Source organism: Pelodiscus sinensis, chromosome 1 (genome assembly GCF_052426305.1).
Source record: "Pelodiscus sinensis isolate ZL-2025 chromosome 1, ASM5242630v1, whole genome shotgun sequence".
Taxonomy (NCBI): Eukaryota; Metazoa; Chordata; order Testudines; family Trionychidae; genus Pelodiscus; species Pelodiscus sinensis.
In genome coordinates, this window is record NC_143052.1 from 243,096,262 (window position 1) to 243,114,157 (window position 17,896).

General features: G+C 42.7%; 1 protein-coding gene across 2 annotated transcripts in view; it reads left to right on the top strand.

The window, feature by feature from the left end:
• TUBGCP3 (tubulin gamma complex component 3) overlaps nt 1–17,896 on the top strand; it is a 130,801-nt gene that overhangs the window by 11,375 nt on the left and 101,530 nt on the right. The window contains exons 2-3 of one of the 2 annotated variants that reach the window (XM_075918510.2): nt 9,739–9,846; nt 13,831–13,898. In XM_075918510.2, coding sequence (XP_075774625.1) covers nt 9,739–9,846; nt 13,831–13,898 — 176 coding nt within the window. Of the gene's footprint in view, nt 1–9,735; nt 9,847–13,830; nt 13,899–17,896 lie in introns of those variants that run through there. The other variant, XM_075918547.2, reaches the window with a different exon arrangement.

Sequence of the window (17,896 nt, forward strand, 5' to 3'; positions counted from 1 at the left end):
TGTATTAAAGGTAAGAAAACATATGAGTGGTTAGTTGATCTGGCAAGAAATTCACTCTGGGGAAAGGGTCCTCCAGGTATGTTTATTCTAATTGCTGATGAGCTCAGAGGAGCCTTCTTCAGCTTGTTTACTACATTACAATATGAATAACTTATTTAAAGGATCAAATACAATATAGAAATTCACAATCATTTTTGTTCCACTTTGAAGAAAAGCTCTCAGCCAAGAAAATGTTTTAGGCATTGGGAAAGGTTGGGAAAACTCTTAAAACAAAATCTTACTTCGTGAAACATGAATGACTGTGGAGCTGGAAACGTGGGCTCAGTTCACAGAGGCAACAAATGAACTTAACGGTCACTCTCTTTGTAAATAGAAGATATTTACTTGTGCAACTCTATAGCTTTATACAATCTCTCTATATGGAAAAAACAAACGGATTGAAGTACTTCAGAATTGGTGTTGGTCTTTAGAATTTATACCATGCTAAAGAGGCAGGTATAAATATGCAGGCCAGGATCAGGCTGGAGATGACGAGGTGGATCCAATCAAGGAGGATGAGGCCCACTTCTAGCAGCTGATCTGGAGGTGCTACAGTCAACTCTGGATTAAACATCCATCCCGGACACACCACATGATCCATTGTTTACAGCCAAGCACTGAGGTATAACCGCATATGCTCCAAACCCTCAGACAGAGACCTACACCTACAAGATCTTCAACAAACATTCTGTAAACTATGATACCCACACAAGGAAGTGAGACAGATTGACAGAGCCAGACGTGTACCCAGATGCCTCCTGCTACGGGACAAGCCCAAGAAAGAAACCAACAGAACACCACTGGCCATCACCTACAGTCCCCAGCTAAAACCTCTCCAGTGCATCATTAGTGATCTACAACCCATCCTGGACAATGATCCCTCGCTTTCACAGGCCTTGGAAGGTAGGCTGGTCCTTGCCCACAGACAACCCGCCAACCTGAAGCATAGTCTCACCAGCAACTACACACCGCACCATAATAACTCGAACTCAGGAACCAATCCTTGCAACAAACCTCGGTGTCAACTCTGCCCACATATATACACCAGCAACACCATCACAGGACCTAACCAGATCAGCCATACTGTCACTGGTACGTTCTCCTGCACATCTACTAACGTAATATATGCCATCATGTGCCAACAATGCCCCACTGCTATATACATCGGCCAAACTGGACAGTCCCTACGTAAAAGAATCAATGGACACAAATCTGATATTAGGAATGGCAACATACAAAAACCTGTAGGGGAACACTTCAATCTTCCTGGACACACAATTGCAGACCTAAAGGTAGCCATCCTGCAGCAAAAAAACTTCAGGACCAGACTTCAAAGAGAAACTGCTGAGCTACAGTTCATCTTCAAGTTTGACACAATCAACTCAGGATTTTAAACAAAGACTGTGAATGGCTCGCTAACTACAAAAGCAGCTTCTGCTCTCTTGGAATTCACACCTCCAGATCAGCTACTAGAAGTGGGCCTCATCCTCCTTGATTGGATCCACCTCGTCATCTCCAGCCTGATCCTGGCCTGCATATTTATACCTGCCTCTGGAAATTTCCACTACATGTATCTGACGAAGTGGGTCTTTTCCCACGAAAGCTTATGCTCCTACACTTCAGTTAGTCTATAAGGTGCCACAGGACTCATCGCCACTTGGCAATTGATTTATCACATCTGTACTAAACACGATAGATTAACCCTTCCTGGAATCTATAGACATGCCCTAATAAAAGGACTGTTTCAGAAGTCTGCCCTCTGGTATATCAGACTTAATCTAAAAATTAAAATTATCTAGCCAGTATAATTAAATTCCTGTATTTTTGTCTTCATTTTAAATTATACCATTTCTTACTATTTTTCCTTGTATTCTCCCATCAAGGGTTTTCCCTCCTTCCCTTTTTAGTTTTTCTACACTTTTCACACATGCTTTGTTTAAAGCTCCTTTTAGGCTTTGAAATGTAACACAAAGTGACATGATGCAGTTCTGATAGATCACACTGTGGAGGGAGAGGGGCGGAATGGATGCATCCATAAAGGGAATTCTCTAGTAAGCCTCAGAAATCTGCGTTTGCAGATGGAACATAAGAATCTACTTTAGGAAATTCAAATTAAGAATTTATAGATCTTGAATTACTGATTTTTTTGTTGTTGTTTTGGTTTTGTTTTCCTTCCTCTATACTGTTTTTACCTTTTATCTATTTGGTAAATAGTGTTGCTTACGATTAATGGCATTATTTGGCTTTGTTTCTAAAAATAACTTTTAGAATTTTGACAGACTTCTGCTTGTTTCTTTTCTTTGCATAATGAGCTCATGTTGGCACAGTGAAAATTAAATCCCTCTTCCATAAACAGTTTCATGCTAGCCGTCTTTTAGGCAGATCAAGACGGCAGTGTTGCCTCACAATTGTAATTGTATTTTTAGGCACTGAAATGTGTGTATGCATATATATTTTAAGTTCATCTAATGTCTCAGTAAAAAAAAATTGTTTTCTTTTAGGGTGGGAACAGCTTAACAGTATATTTGCTTCTATAATCATCTTTCTCTCTGTGTGTGTTGCTATCGGACATCTTACTGTCAAATATATCTTTCTTTCTTCTCACTTCTGTGTGCTCTTTTGCTTGTTCTGTACCTGAAGTCAAGAGTTTGACACCAGAAGTGCTCCGACAGCAAGCATATTTCTTGAAAACCAAGGATTTTGAAATGTTAGTGGAAAAAGGGTAAATATTTTGATCCGGAGCTATTATATGACTGCAAATCCAACAAATCTTAAATTTCAAATTAATCTCTTGACTTATTAAAAGAGGGATTAAAAGATTATTAGTTCAGTTTTAGCAGAGGGCAAGGACTGAATGGATAAGGAGATTGAATTATCATTTTGGCTACAGGTGGCCTTTCTAAGTCAGGGTAACCCAAAATATCCTTTTTAGGGTTGGATTTCTCACTTTTTTTTTTTTTTAAATTTAACAGACATTTACAAGTGAGATTTATAAATAAGGTTATAAGTAAGGCTTTGAAGTCTTCAGAAAAACTGTTTGAAAACTTTTGCTTCCCTGTCAGCCTTGTCCCATTATCTCTATAGCAAAATCATATTGCACCACAGAACTAGAAATATTGGTAGACTTTTACATTGGCTTTTGTTTATAGAATAGTTGACTAGTTGATTAGTCTCTTACCTCCCTGGGCAGCACATGGCGCCATGGTACAGCCATTGCTGTACAAGCCAGCTGCTTTCAGGAGTGGTGCAAGGCCAGGGCAGGAGTAAGCCTGCCTTAACTCCACTGCTCCACCATGCGGAAGCTGTCTCAGTTAAACAGTGCCTAGCTAGAGCCTGCTTCCTGAACCTCTGTCCCAGCACAGAACCTCCTCCTGCTCCAGACTGAGAGTCCCCCTGCACCCAAACTCCTTCCCAGAGCTTGCACCATGAAACCCTTCCTGGGCCACAATCCCACACCCTTAGTCCGGAGCTTCTCCCACACTCCAAAATTCTTTGCTCAAATAGGGATGCAAGAGAGTAGTCGAGTCAACTACTTGCATTCTTCCCCCCTCCCCTTGCTGCCTCTATAGCAAAGGCAACAAGTGGGAGAAAGACAGTGCTGGGGGAATCGGCTCCTGCTATCACAGGAAGCAGGTAGGAGATTTTGGGGGGGCCAGAGCAGGTTGCTGTCTGTGAAGCAGCCCCTGTCCATGGTGTCTGGCCTGCGCACCTGGCTCCTACATTTAAACTGCAGAGCTGCAGTGGGACCCCTTAACTACACGATTAGTCAATTACCCACTTCTTAACATCCTTACTTCACGGCAGCCTCCCCTGCTTCTCTCCCCTGTGCTCCTGCCTCTGATAGGTTCCCCCTGCACTGGCTTCTGCCTTCTCTCCCCCCTCCGTAGCAAGGGGGGCAGGTGGGTCCACAGGAGCCGATACACTCAGGGAGCCTGCTTGAAAGCCAGCTTCTTGTGTGTATTGGCTCCGGCCTGCCCACTTCACCATCCATGCTGCCTCTCTATCAGAGGCAGCAGTGGAGGGGAGAGGAGCAGGAGGACCTGGTGCTTATGGGGAGCCTGCTTAAAGCCAGCTCCTCGGGGCACTAGTTCCTGCTTCCCTCCCTCCTTGGTGCCTCTGATACTGAAGCAGCAAGGAGGGGTGTGTTTTATCAAGAGTAACCGATAAGCCAAGGCCTAACAGTGAATCATGTAGTCGACTACACGTTGACACCCCTAATTTATAGTAGTAAAAATGTGATGTACATCACATCTTGCATTGGCCACATACATTAGGGATGTAATAGTGTAGTTGATTAACCGATAAGCAAAAACTTAAAGGTTAATTCTATAGACTATATGAATTACCTCCTCTCCCCCTTTGCCAGTAAATTTTTTAGCAGGTCTGGGACCTATCCCTGCTGCGGCTCTGCATTTAAAGTGTATTAGGAGCCACGCGGGGTTGCAGCCTGGCTCAGTTCTGGCTCGTGTGGAGTTTGGGAGCTCAGCCTAGCCCCTTCCCCTAGACAGGGGTTGTTGCCACTCCATACTGTGCATGGTTTTTAAACCAGCTCCCGCCTGGCACCCCATGCTACTGCCTCTTATATAGAGGCAGCAGCACGGAGTGGCAGGGGGCCCCTTGGGTGTGGGGATGGAGCATACTGGCTGCCAGCCTTGTCCCCAGGGACTATAGAATAGTCGACTAATGGATAAAAATTCATGAAGTTAATTGACTGTTCAATTAACCAATATTTAACATCCCTAATGTACATACTTTTAAGTGCTTGAATTTATAAAAATGTGAGTTTACCAAGCAATTAACACCCTCAACAGTTTTTAAAATGTCTGGTTTTTTTAAAAGATATTTCTGTAACTTACAAATAGGTCTGCAAAAGCAGACTCTTTATGTAACTCGTAACATATACAGAGTCAAAGCTGTCCTAACAACTAGCAATATTGGAATACTTACCGTTGCACTTCCTCAGACCTTCTGAGGAACAAACCCGGACATAGGGTGGTCTGGAACAGTATTGCTTTTGCGGTTGCTTAGTGGTACAGATTCTTAAGAATAAAGTGATATTCACACATCACATTCATGCTGCCAGTTTGGAGGCAGGCTACAAGTGCAGTGTAGATTACTTTTGATTTTGCTGGTGGCTGGAGTGCTGGCCAGGCATCAGCTTCCCGGAGACTCAACCATGATGTTCCTTGGGAGATCCCTTTGGGCTGGTCCCAGGTTTCTGCTGTGATGTTACATTTTGTCTGGGGGAAGGGGAAGGAGAGACTTTTCTGGACACTTCTCAGTTAATTTATCTGCTTGCAGAGTCTTTGACTGCCTTAAAAGATCGTAAACTGCTTTTTTGGTTGAGTATTTCTCATTTACACCTCACGCACATTCCACAGGTTACATGCGTATTAATGAGCAATTTGGTTTCTAAGCAAAATGGGACCTCACGACTTTGGGTACCAGAAATTGCATTGTACTACAGATAGCATACCAAAGGCATGCTAAAAAAGCTTCACAGATTATAAGTAGGAAAGCCAAAGTCAGGGAAGAAGGGAAAAGCAGAGGAGGATATCTGGTCAGCTAGACACCAGTGAAGAGGAGGGACGGCGGTCGTGTCTGACTGGTTACACTCACATGAAAGTTCAAATGATATGATGGTAGTGTAGTTCGATGTAGTTTGTCAGACTTTTCCATCTGGGACCCCAAATCTGCTAGGTATTGTTTTCGAAGACTTGCTCAAATTCTACAGCCCTCTTATTTGAGCTTCCTGCAAAGACCCTTGGAGAGTGGCTGAGAGTGGCTGGATAAATGGTATTTGAGGAGAAGTGGTAGGGCAGGAAGTGGGGAGATTTGTTTTAAGCTGAATCCTAGCACCTGCAGAATTTTGGGTGTGTGTGTGTGTGTGTGTGCTTTTTACAACTTAGATTGGGGTGGGCAATGGGCCCTCCATGGACTGGATATGGCCCACCACAACAGTGGATCTGGCCCTGCCACTCCCCCACCCCCAGGCCAGTCAGGGCCTGGGGGTCAGGGAACGCGCGAAATCTCCTCACCCCCTCAGTAGTGCGCGACGGCTAGAGAAACATGCCAGCTGTTGTAAAACAGCCAGCATGTCTCTCTAGCTTCCATATGGTCTTGCAGGGGCAAGGAGATTGGCCTGGAGTCAGAGAGAGTACACAAGGTCTCCTCCTGCTAGGTGCCTAGAGGAAACCTCCAGCTGTTTAAAAAGAGCTGTTTTTTCTCTCTAGTTGGCGGGGTGAGGGAGGGAGGGGGAAAGACTTCTCTTGCTCTCTCAACCCACCCCAGGCCAATCAAAGTAGTGGGGAAAGCACAAGAAGTCTCCTGGCCCTGCCACTTCTGCCCAATGCCCCACCCCTTCTGGGGTGGCCCCGTTTTAAAAACTATTGCTCTCTAATGACTTAGATGGTACCCAAGTCTGACTTGCTTCTCATACCTGGAAAAATTGAGGATTAATTTGATTCTTCCTTTGTTAGTGTTAGTTTAACATCTAGCACTCAGATGGTGGTTATTATTAATTGTTTTGATTTCTCTTGCAAATTGGAGATGAGAGATCAGTCTGTCTTCAGTGGCTTTTCTATACCTTGCCCTTATTGGTAATATGATTAATCATACTAAGATACTTAATGTGCCTCCATTATGAAATAAGTTTATGATGAGTTTAATGTGATCATAATGAAATTGACTGCAGTTGGCTTTTGTAAGTTTTAAAATGAACTGGAGGCATCTTTGTTTTGGTAGCAAGTTACTGGGATCAAGTAGTTGGCCTTTGTACATAACAGTATTAGAAATCTGACTGGATCCCTGTGGGATCGTAGGACTGCTTTGCCCCCTTAACTCTTAGCCTCAGTTTTCTCACAATGGTTTGCTAGTGAGAGGCAGCAACCCTCTCTTGAAAATGTTAGCAGTCAGCATAATATGTGTGTAGTCTCACACCCAGTAGATTGAATGGGTCCGGGAGCATTCATGCAAGAATCATACACAGCAAGGCACCAACCAAATTCTGCTCATCTCTCAGCCTTGTACCTAAGGATTATGCTATCTTCCATTGCTCAAGACAAGCAGCACAGATTTATTAATTGGTTCACCACTTCAAGGCTATGTCTAGACTTTTTCAAAAGAACCATAATGCCTGAAAAAATGAGGTTTTACAGGTTCTTTCGAAAAAGGGTGTGGTGTGTTTTTTTTTTTTTTTTTTTTTAAGAACCGAATCTAGATAGCGGTTTTACTTTTGAAAGCTCTTTTTTTGAAAGAATGCACAGCTGCCATTATGCAAATGAAGCACAGGAAATTCAAATCCCAGCTTCATTTGCAATTTCTATCTGCCTAATTTACATCCCTCTTTCGAAAGACAGATGTAGTCTAGACATACCCTAACAGTATAAAGTGCATATACACCAGCCTTTGTAAAACCTGAGCAATTTTACAAGACACGTCAGGCAAACTCACTTGTAAAAGATAAACAGTAAAACACGTTTAAGTGAATGTAAGTGATGGGCAAAAAAGTCAGAGTAGTTACCAAAAGAAATAAAACATAAGCACACAGTCTACCCGTAGCGTCCAACACATTTGCCACTAGCTACCTGTGGCTATTTGGCTGGTTAAGCGTGGCTAGTTTGCTATAGCAGTAGCCATTATAGTGTCAAAACAGTTTGGACACCACAGGTCTAAGATCTCAGTGCCTATTAGACTGGGCAACATCTAGATTAAGCAGGTTTTTTTCACTGCATTGGATATGGCAGTCATTAATATTCAGGTTTGTCTCTTAAATCTGGACTAGGCTTCTCTGTTGGAGTCTTCTTCTCAATGTCTTCGTTGTTTGCAGCATATGTGGGGGCAGGAGGATGGTGAAGCATGGGCCCCTCTCCTCCTGTTCTGCTTTATGCCCTTAATCAATGTGTTTGGAGAACACAAATCCAGGCTGTTTGCTGGGTCTTGCTGAGTCCCCAGGCAATTTTGAGCAATTCCCCTGGTATGGCCTCTTGAAAGCGAGTCACTGAATTGTAGTTCACTTGCTGGACGCTGGCTGTTGGTGGTTGTTTAACCAGCACCAGTGCAGGTGTCACTTTCCTTGCTGTTGTGTCAGGGGAACTAATAACTGGCTGTCACTAAATATGCTGTAAATTTAACAGTCGTACAAGACAATCTCATAACTTCATCTGCACTAAAGATATACATGTTTAGATTAAACAGTGACTTTCAGTCTTTAGTAACCTTTCTTCTGATACCTTCCTTACGTGTCATGCTTCATATGCAGTTTTGCTATTTTATATAAATGAGTTACTCTGTCCCCTGAGGGAGTGCCCTGTATCACAGTCGGTTTAATTGGTTTGTCAAAACTAATGAATAAATGTGCTGAGCGTTAAAGCAGATATACGGTCCTACAGTTCAGTACGCTGTATTACCACGGGATTCTGTAATTTGACTTCAGTAAATCTTCACTTTGATTCATGACCTTGAAATCTGTTCTTGACTTAAACCAGGGAGGGACAAAAAGATAAAACATACTTTTTTGTCCTTGTGTGAATGTTGGCCCATACTGAAGTAGTATTACTGATTGAACTGTTCATGTTTGTAGATGATATTTCCTGCATAAAGCAAGATGCTGAGAAATATGGTTACAAAAGCATTTTTAAACTACAGGCAGTCCCTGGGTTACGTACAAAATAGGGACTGTAGGTTTGTTCTTAAGTTGAATCTGTATGTAAGTCGGAACTGGTGTCCAGATTCAGCCTGTTGAAACTGATCAGCGGCTGATTCCAGGAAGCCTGGGGCAGAACAACTCTGCCTCGGGCTTCCTGTAGTCAGCGCTGGTCAGTTTCAGCAGCGGCTGACTTGGGGACGCCTGGGGCAGAGCAGCTGGGATGCTGCTGGGTTGCTCCAGTAACGCCGCTCCTCGGTGCTACTGGATCAACCCAGCAGCTGCTCTACCACAGGCGTCCTGATTCAGCCGCTGCTGAAACTGACCAGCAGCGGCTGAATCAGGACACCTGGGGCAGAGCAACTGGGGTGCTGCCGGGTTGGTCGAGTAGCGCCCAGAGCAGCTGCGGGACCAACCGGCAGCGCCCCAGCTGCCCTACCACAGGCGTCCGGAGAAAAGCATGGTCTGTTGGGGGGGAGGGGAAGGAGCGCACTATCTGCGCGCCTCCCCCCGCAGCAGACCAGGGAGACGCGGGCGGCGGACCGAGACGCACCATGGTCCCGCTGCCCGGGTCCTCCACGGCTTTGCTCTGTGTCTCCCTGGTCTGCTGGGGGGGGTTCCCCCTCCCCCCCCCGGCCCCCAGCAGACCAGGGAGACGCGGAGCAGCTTTTCTCGCCCCGGAGGACGCGGGCAGCGGGACCGCAGCGCATCTGGGCGTCCTGCCGCTCCCGTTCTCCGGGGCGAGAAAAACCCCGTTCGTAACTGCGGATCCGACATAAGTCGGATCCGCGTAACTTGGGGACTGCCTGTATAGCTTACTTCCAGGTTTAGATTTATGCAGAAACAGTCACTTGAAAAGCACAAGAATCTATAAGGACAAAGCATAAATGCAAGGTAGTATTAGGGGAAAGATTTGATCTACCATATTTTATCTCTTATCTGAAACGTCGATGTTTTTTGCATTTTATTTGACTTAATCACTTATTACCATGGAAGCACTTATTTTTTCTTCATTTTAAAAATTGACTTAACTAATTTTCCCTTCTCTCTTTCAGCTGATGTAGCCCAGCAGTTTCAATATGCAGTGAGAGTTATTGGAAGCAACTTTGCTCCTACTGTTGAAAGAGATGAATTTCTTGTTGCGGAGAAAATAAAGAAAGAACGTATGTCTGGCTTCTTTTCATCTTCAATAATTTAGATCTGAATAATTTTAAAATGAATCAATATGTTCTGTATAGGTGAAAATTGTAACAGTATTCTGAGTGTGCTTTTAAAATACCACTCAAAATATAAGAAGCAAGCTCTATAAGCACTAAGAGTGAAAATTGCTCACCATAAACCCTAAGTTGGTCTCTTTAGTGTTCTGCTTTTAAAGTCAGGAAATGCTAAAGTGAGTTAATTAGCCACACTTGTCAAATACAAAGTAATAGTGGTTGCTTACTACAAAATTAGATATTTTCAGTTCTGGTGTACTTTCTGCTGCTTTGATATAAGAGCACCAAGTGTCGTATGAGTGCGGTATGTCCTTCTGCAAAAATAAAAGCATACTTGCCTGTGACAGTTCGGGATCCCTGAGATGTCAGAGGTGCTGAGATGCCACTGAGTCAGCCAGTTCTGCCAGCCTGGGTCCCCTTAAGCTCTGTTTTGCTGAACCTGGCATTAAATCCTCCTCCAGCAAAGATCACAGGAAGGGCTACCCTCAGCTGCAGAAATACAGATGCTGAGATCAGAGCCTATTGTTTACCCCTCACCCCCCTCAGTTAGAAATTACATAAACTAGGCTCTTTTAGGGTGCATCTACACAGCACCTGAAACTCGAAATAAGATACGCAATTTGTGCTACGCAAATTGTGTAGCTTATTTCGAGGCTATTACAAAATAGCTTATTTCATCATTTTGTGCTATCTACACAGCGTCAAATTTCGAAATTCAGCGCTATTTCGAGCTATCCCTTACTCCTCGTACAATGACATTTACAGGGATGGCAAAATAGCGCATCTCCTATATTTCGAAATAGCAGACATGTTCAGAAGAGGCGGGGGTAACTATTTCGGGATACCTCTGGTATTCCGCAATAACTTTGCTGTGTAGACATACCCACAGAGTCCATTATCTCCCTTGCTGGTGGGCCGTGAGCACTGTCAGACCTTTTTCCATTGTTGTAAATGAAGGTCTGGTGGTAGACTCCACCGAGGCCTTTTTCCTAGTTACAGAGACAGAAATAGATGCATACAAATGGGATAATAATATTCAGTAAATCATACACTTTATACAAGATATCATTGGAAAGGTTATTTCAGTTAGGTCATTCATATCAGCATATTTTAATAAAGCATATGGAATGCCATGTCATAACCTCTGCAAAAAAAGCATTCTTGCCGTCTGCAGATTCTCGAATTCTTATTAAAAAGCATGAGCAAGTTGTGTGAGGGAATATTTTAACTTCATGTAAGCCTCCTATTTGATAGATGTCAGCAGTGTGAAGTGTAAACCTGTTTAAACTGGATTAGGATTAACATGCATTGTTGTTTAGAACTGCTCTTAATATGAACTCTACCTTAGATGTTCTTTTCCTTCTCCAAAGAAGAATTTCAGAATTCTCCAACTCAAATTTACAAAGCACAAATATTCTTCAGCATAGACCTTCAATACTGAAGGTTTTCTAGGTGTTTGATCATCATTACATAACGCAGCACACACACTTCATTATGCAGCAATTTTTTGACATTAGGAATTCATAAAATTATTCTTTCCATTTCTCCCCCTCCTCCTTCCCTATTTCTGTAGGTTGAGCGAGACCTTATGAAAAGGAATGGTGGGTTATACCCTTCTTATTAACTCTCACTTAATTCACTTCCTGCATCCAAGTCCTTCAGTTGTGAAAATGTCCTTATCGGCAGCTTTTAATTCTGGCTTGTAGAGCATTTGATAAGGTTTAAAAAAAATCTAGAATAGTGAGTGAGCCACATGTGTGGCCCTCCTTCATCGCAGTGGGCTTTATGACTAGTGTTCGGCAACCTGCAGCCCACAGGGGAATGGGGTTCCACCTGCAGCCTGCACCTGTCTACTCTCCTCTCCCACATGCCTCTCGCATACTGGGGCACTGGAGCCCTGCACTTCCTACTCCTTCTCCCTCTCAGCACTTTCTGAGCACCATGAATCCACTGATTCATCCACCATGAATCCTCTGTTCCTCCTGCTCCCTCTCCCTCTCAGAGCTTGAACAGACACCAATAGTTAATTTGCCTCATTCAACTGCTTAGTGCTTAACTTGTACTTAAATCCTGATCACTTGCTCAAACTAGGTCTTCCCACACCATCCTGCTTCCAGTTGGGCATGTTCAGAGGCTGCCAACTGAAGCAAACTCCACAAACACCATGGTAGCAATGTAGTGCTCCCCTTCCTCCTCCTGTACCCAATAACCCAGAGGTAACAACACTCACCCAGGATGTAGCGATGGTGGCTCCAAATGTCCTTCTGCCAGGTGTAGAATAGGGACTTGAACCCAGGTCTCTCTCATTCCAGATGAGCACCCTAGTCAGTGGAGTACTGGGCATTCTGCCAGGGAGTGGGTCTGTCCAACTCTCCGGTTAAAGCTGTTCCACTATGTATAAAATTGAAATATTGATTGGAGCAAACCGAGAATAAGCGACTGTAACCCGTTTGTCAGGGAACTCATGTGGGATGGGGGAGACTCAAATTCTAGTTCCTGTTCAAATTATTATTTATTTAAAAAGTGAAAAATAAAAAGCATCATAAGGAGAGGGAGTTTTGCCACAGGTTACTCTACTAGACTCCAGGTCTGGGTATTGACCTGTGACTTAAAAGACCTGGGATCAAGTCCCTGTTTCACATAAGGACACTAGGCAGCATGGGGATTTGAACTCTTGTGGGTGTTCTACCAGATGTGCTATGTAAGTTAAAGGGACAACCATTATCTTCTTCCTAGTACTGCCTACTGGCTAGCTTAAGCAGTTCCCTACATAGTTTGTGAGCTTTTGACTCCCATAGTTAGACAATAGAAATAAAAATCTAGACGCTTTGAAGTGAAGGCATAAAAGTCATGAGAGCAAAAGTCTAATTTAATAAGTGTCCCCATATAGACATGGCTTCACATTCAGGAAAGATAAGGTGACTCAACTCAACATGTAAAGTCCGTGTATGCCAAGACCACTTTATTCAGGGATTTTAACTTGTGTTTTTTTTTTCCTCATACAATTGATTTGGCCTTTTCCTCACTGTCCCTGTATAGACAAGTCATTACCTATATCAACAGAATGTTGCAGATCACCAGAAAGAGCTATGACACCTCAAATAGGCAATGGAATACAATTTGATCTGTCAATGGTCCTAACTTATTCAGACTCAAAGTAATAATCATTTCATACCTGTATAGTGATTGTGAAGTGAATGGAGGATCTTTGCTAAATGCCACTTTGCAGGAAAAAACAGACTGTCTTGGGACCTTCACAGCCTGTGGTTTTCAGTGGCATGGGCATTGCTGAATAGGATCAGCTGACTCAGGTATAGGCTTTAGATCCAAATAATTACTGTGGAGACATTTGGGCAAAGGCAGGAGTCCAGGGTCTGGGTCCTCTTCAAGGAAGAAAGGTCCTGGCAAAGCCTGGGCTCCAGCCTGAGTTCTGTGCTCTACACAGTAATTTTACAGCCCACATCTGGAGCCTGAGTCAGCTGACCCAGACCAACTGCAGATGTTTGATTACTCTGTCGATGTACTCTTGGGGTGCATCTACATAGCACCCTTACCTTGAAATAGCTTATTTTGAAATTTGGCACTGTCTATACACAGCTCCAAATTTCAAAATAAAGCGCTATTCCGGCAAGTCCCTCAGCCCATGTGGAATGAGGGTTACAGGGATAGCGTGCCCGTTATTTTGAAATATATTTCAAAATGATGGTGTATTTAAAGGTGCATTTAAAGACACAAAATTGCTATTTTGGGGTACTTCCGGTATCCTGATATAGCCTCGGAGGCTAATCAGTGTATGCGTGTGGAAAATAAACTGTGTTCTTTATCCTCTTGCTTTCCTCCCAACCCATGAATTGCACTAATGTTTTAATAAAAGATAATGTTGCCATTGTTGACTTAAGTTTCATACCCTAAGAACCTTTTTCCTTTTAACAGTTGTGCGACAAAGAAGAGAAGCGGATGCTGCTTTGTTTTCAGAACTTTACAGAAAACTCCATTCGCAGGTATAGTAATGTGCTGTTTGAAATGCACTTTCCAGTATTAAAGGAAACTGAAAATCAATGTTCCCTCTAATTTTTCCATCCTCATGCAGAATAAATTTTGTGTACCAAGACACGTGCAGGTGTGCAACACCAATAGAAACACATGCCAACCTGATTGGCCAAGTGCCCACAGCCAAAAGCAGTACCTGCATCTTTTCGGAGCGACGATCCGAGCACTCAGTAGGGATATAAAATCTTGCTTAAAATGCTAACCAGTTAACTATGTTTAAATAGTTAACTGGCCCATCATGCCATGGGTAGGGGCTGCTAAAGCAGACCCCTGTTTGTGGCATGCTGTTGCAGGCCTGGCCGTGCTGGAGGAGCCGCAGAAGACCTAGCCATGCCGGAGCAGCTTTACATCCCTTGCACTTACAAGGAACATTGCTGAGGATGCCATCTTTGCAATGCCATGGATTATCTAAATCTACATTGTGCAAAGAATATTAACTTGAAAGTGTGGCTTTACCGATAATTTCTTTTTTACAATGTGTTTCTTTTGGACTTTCTGTTAAATTGCCTGTAGTTCAAAATGTAAGAAACTAGCTTGGATTAAAATAAAACTGGAAAATATCAGCAGTATAGGTTTGCCTATAAATGCATAAAGGACATTTTATGGGAAGGAAGTAGCTTTGCAAAAATAGAAGTGTTTACTTTTTTATGTGTAAAATTGAAGGATTATTTCAATGCCACTTATTTTTAGGATAATGTGTCCTGAAGTGTATCAATATATTGATTAGAAGATAAGCAGTCCTCTTATTTTGGGTTTTTAAGTGATCTGAGGTTTTCATATTGAAGGTTAAGGGTTTTGCTGACTTCAAGAGTTCTGCTAACACACAAGTACTTATCAAAGAGCAGTGTATATCAGTCTTTTCTGATAATAGAAGGTAATCTGTAGCATCTGTGTATCGGAAGAAGGGATATACCTTTAAATTAGATGGAAAGAAATCAATACTTTAAATGTGTCCTAAATTCTCAAACTCTAGCATTTATCATGTTTGAAAATCTCAGTTAATGAAACTGAGGTAGGCAGTAAGATAGTATCTTAGGTCATCAGTTTTATATAGTGTGGCCTGGAGAAATATAGAGATTTTTAAATGGCAAAAATTAATATGCAAGATTAAAATTTCCAGTATAACTGAATAGAGTTTTTCAACCTTTTTTCATTTGTGGACACCTAAAGCATTTTGAATCTAGGTGCAGACTGTAACAAGGTTGACTCACCACTGCAACGCTTCCTGCTGGTCTCAATGAAAATTAATCTCTTCAGCCTTGGCTTGTCCCCTATTGACTGGTATCTCACCCTCTATCTGTCTTCTGAGTTACTGGAGGCCCCTGGTTCCTCCTGGCGTGTGGTATCCTTCCCTCACGGTACTGCTCTTTGGCAGTGCTCATGCACTCTGGGGTCCTCCCCCACCAGGGAGTCCTGGATCCCCTATATCTACCTAGCCTCAGGGACCATCTGTAGTCTGAAATGGCAGCTCATCATGGGCAAGGGGTGTAGACCTGTTTCACTGCAGCCTTAGTACCCTCAGGCCTAGAGATCAAGACCTCAGCCTGACAGTTTGCCTGGCCAGAGCTCCCCAGCTCTGGCTGTCCTTCCCCAGCACTGTGTCTCAGGAAGCCTCTGTAGCTTCCCTGGCAGCCAAGTTCCTCTTGCTCTACAGCTGGATCAAGAGTGTGCTCTCCTCCTCTCCACGAGCCCCTATTTATACAGAAGAGCCCTAATTTAGCTTCTATATGCTACAGTGGCTTGTTCCACAGCCTCACTATCTCGTAGGACTGGATTTAACCCTTGGTAGGGCCAGCATAGGGCAGATGACCCTTCACACAGACCCTTATGGAAATTCAACCTATAGTCTGACAGTGCCTACCATAGAAGTCTTAGACTGAAAACTGACCAGATTTCAACTGTAATGGTTGCACATGCTTGGCATGGCATTTAATTCAGCACGAGAAAGGGTGCTAAACTGTGGGCTTCTGTGGTAATGCCAACACTTCTCGTCTTTGATGTGTAGGTACTGACATTTTTTGGTTGATCGGAAAAATGGAATGCCTGTTCTGTGATCAGAAATTTTATTTTCATAAGCTTCATGGGGTAGCCGAGTTAGTCTGTACAGGATAAACTTAAAAAACAACAAATGGTCTGGTAGTACTTTATAGACTAACAAAACACATAGATGGTACAAGGAGCTTTCGTGGGCACAGCCCACTTTCATAGTCCCCTTTAGTGGACCCCTTCCCCTAGAGGTCCGTGGACCGCAGATTGACAGCCACTGTAAGAGGAATGTTAATATGTTTCAGAGACTATCTCATATCTAAAAGGGGAAACATAAATTGCGTTAAATAGTGGGGTGGATTGATTTAAATCACCAAGAAAGAATAATTGATTTTAAATCAAGTTTCCTAATGGTGGTACTTCACATTTTCTTAAACAATAGTGCAAATCGGATCACTAAAATATGTTAATATTACTACTCAGTGCTGCATTTTACAACATCTACGAGTCTATACTTAGTAATTTTTTGATAACTTGATTTTTATTAATTTAGGAAACAGTACGTTTTACTCATTACTTGTGTCGAGCTGCAGATGCAGCAACAGTACATTAGAAATGTAAGAACGAAATTTCACACACACACACAAACACTAACATTTACATTTAATTAAACTAAACATTAAATGTTTCATAACATATTTGCAATAGCAGCAGTCTCCTGAGTTATTGGCTGATGGCGATCCTTAACTTTTTTTTAATTTTAAAATTTTATTAACTCTGACAGATCCTCAGAACATTAAACAAATGGTGTCTTTAAAACTTCTACAATTAGCTCTCCTCTTCCCACTCCTACTGTCATTTTAGTTCATAGACTGAAACAGAAATATGAGTTTTCCTGCTTTTTCCCAGCCGATTTCTTAGATGTGTATGAATTATGCCCAATGATGAAAATATTCTCAGAGTATGTCTACACAGCAAAGTTATTTCAAAATAACTTAGCTCGCGTTTACACAGCCGAACTGCTATTTCAAAATTATTTTTTATGAGACTAGGCTAATTCTTAACAAATCGTTCAAAACCGTCAACCACAGAACTCTATTGAACATTGAGAGAGAATTAGTTTGGCTCCTCCTGCTCTCTTCAGTGAAGCTGAAGCAAAATGGTTGTTACAAAAGTATTTTGTGACTTCAACATCTTTTTATTCCTGGGGAAGACTTACTTAAATCTTTGGCTAAAAGACTGATTAAATGGGCACTGCAGCCATATATTGTTAAGGAGCATCCTTCTGTTTCGTTTTCTAAGTATCTTCTCATCTTTGCCATGTTTGTAGCATCGCCAACCAAAATTGCATGTGAGAGTTGAATTTTTGTTTACAGCTTATTACGGCTTTTGCTGCCACTTCTTTTGAAAGTTGTGTTTTGTGGGCATTTCCTAGTGTACATATTTTTTCTGAAAGATGTGCAATCCCATCTTCAGTCATCACAGGCCCGTTTTACTGTATCATTGTGTAAGGCTTAAACTGGCACATTTCCCCCTCCAGTATTTTTGCATACTGTTCCAGTGTATCTCACAGCTAGGGATGTGAATGCTTAAACGATTAAATGGTAAGCCTTATCCTTAAAGGGTGAAGCTTAATGGTTCTGGTTAACTGATGAGGGCTGAAGCAGCTCACTGCCCCTCATGGGCAGTGAGCTGCTCCAGGCTGCAGTGGCCCCCTTGGCTGCCCCCATCTAATTAAATGGGATTTTACATCCCTACTAGTAATCTTCCACCAATGTCTGCTTTACCAGCTGGTCTGTAGCCTGGTCATAAGGACTCAACCATATCAGTGAAGGTATTTATTGTTATCAATGCAAAAAGGAGAATTTGTGGCACTGATGAGCTGAGCAGTCTTTATCTATGGCAGAGGTGGGCGAAATAGGGCACACAGGCCAGCGGATCTGGCCCATGGACACAGCAAGGA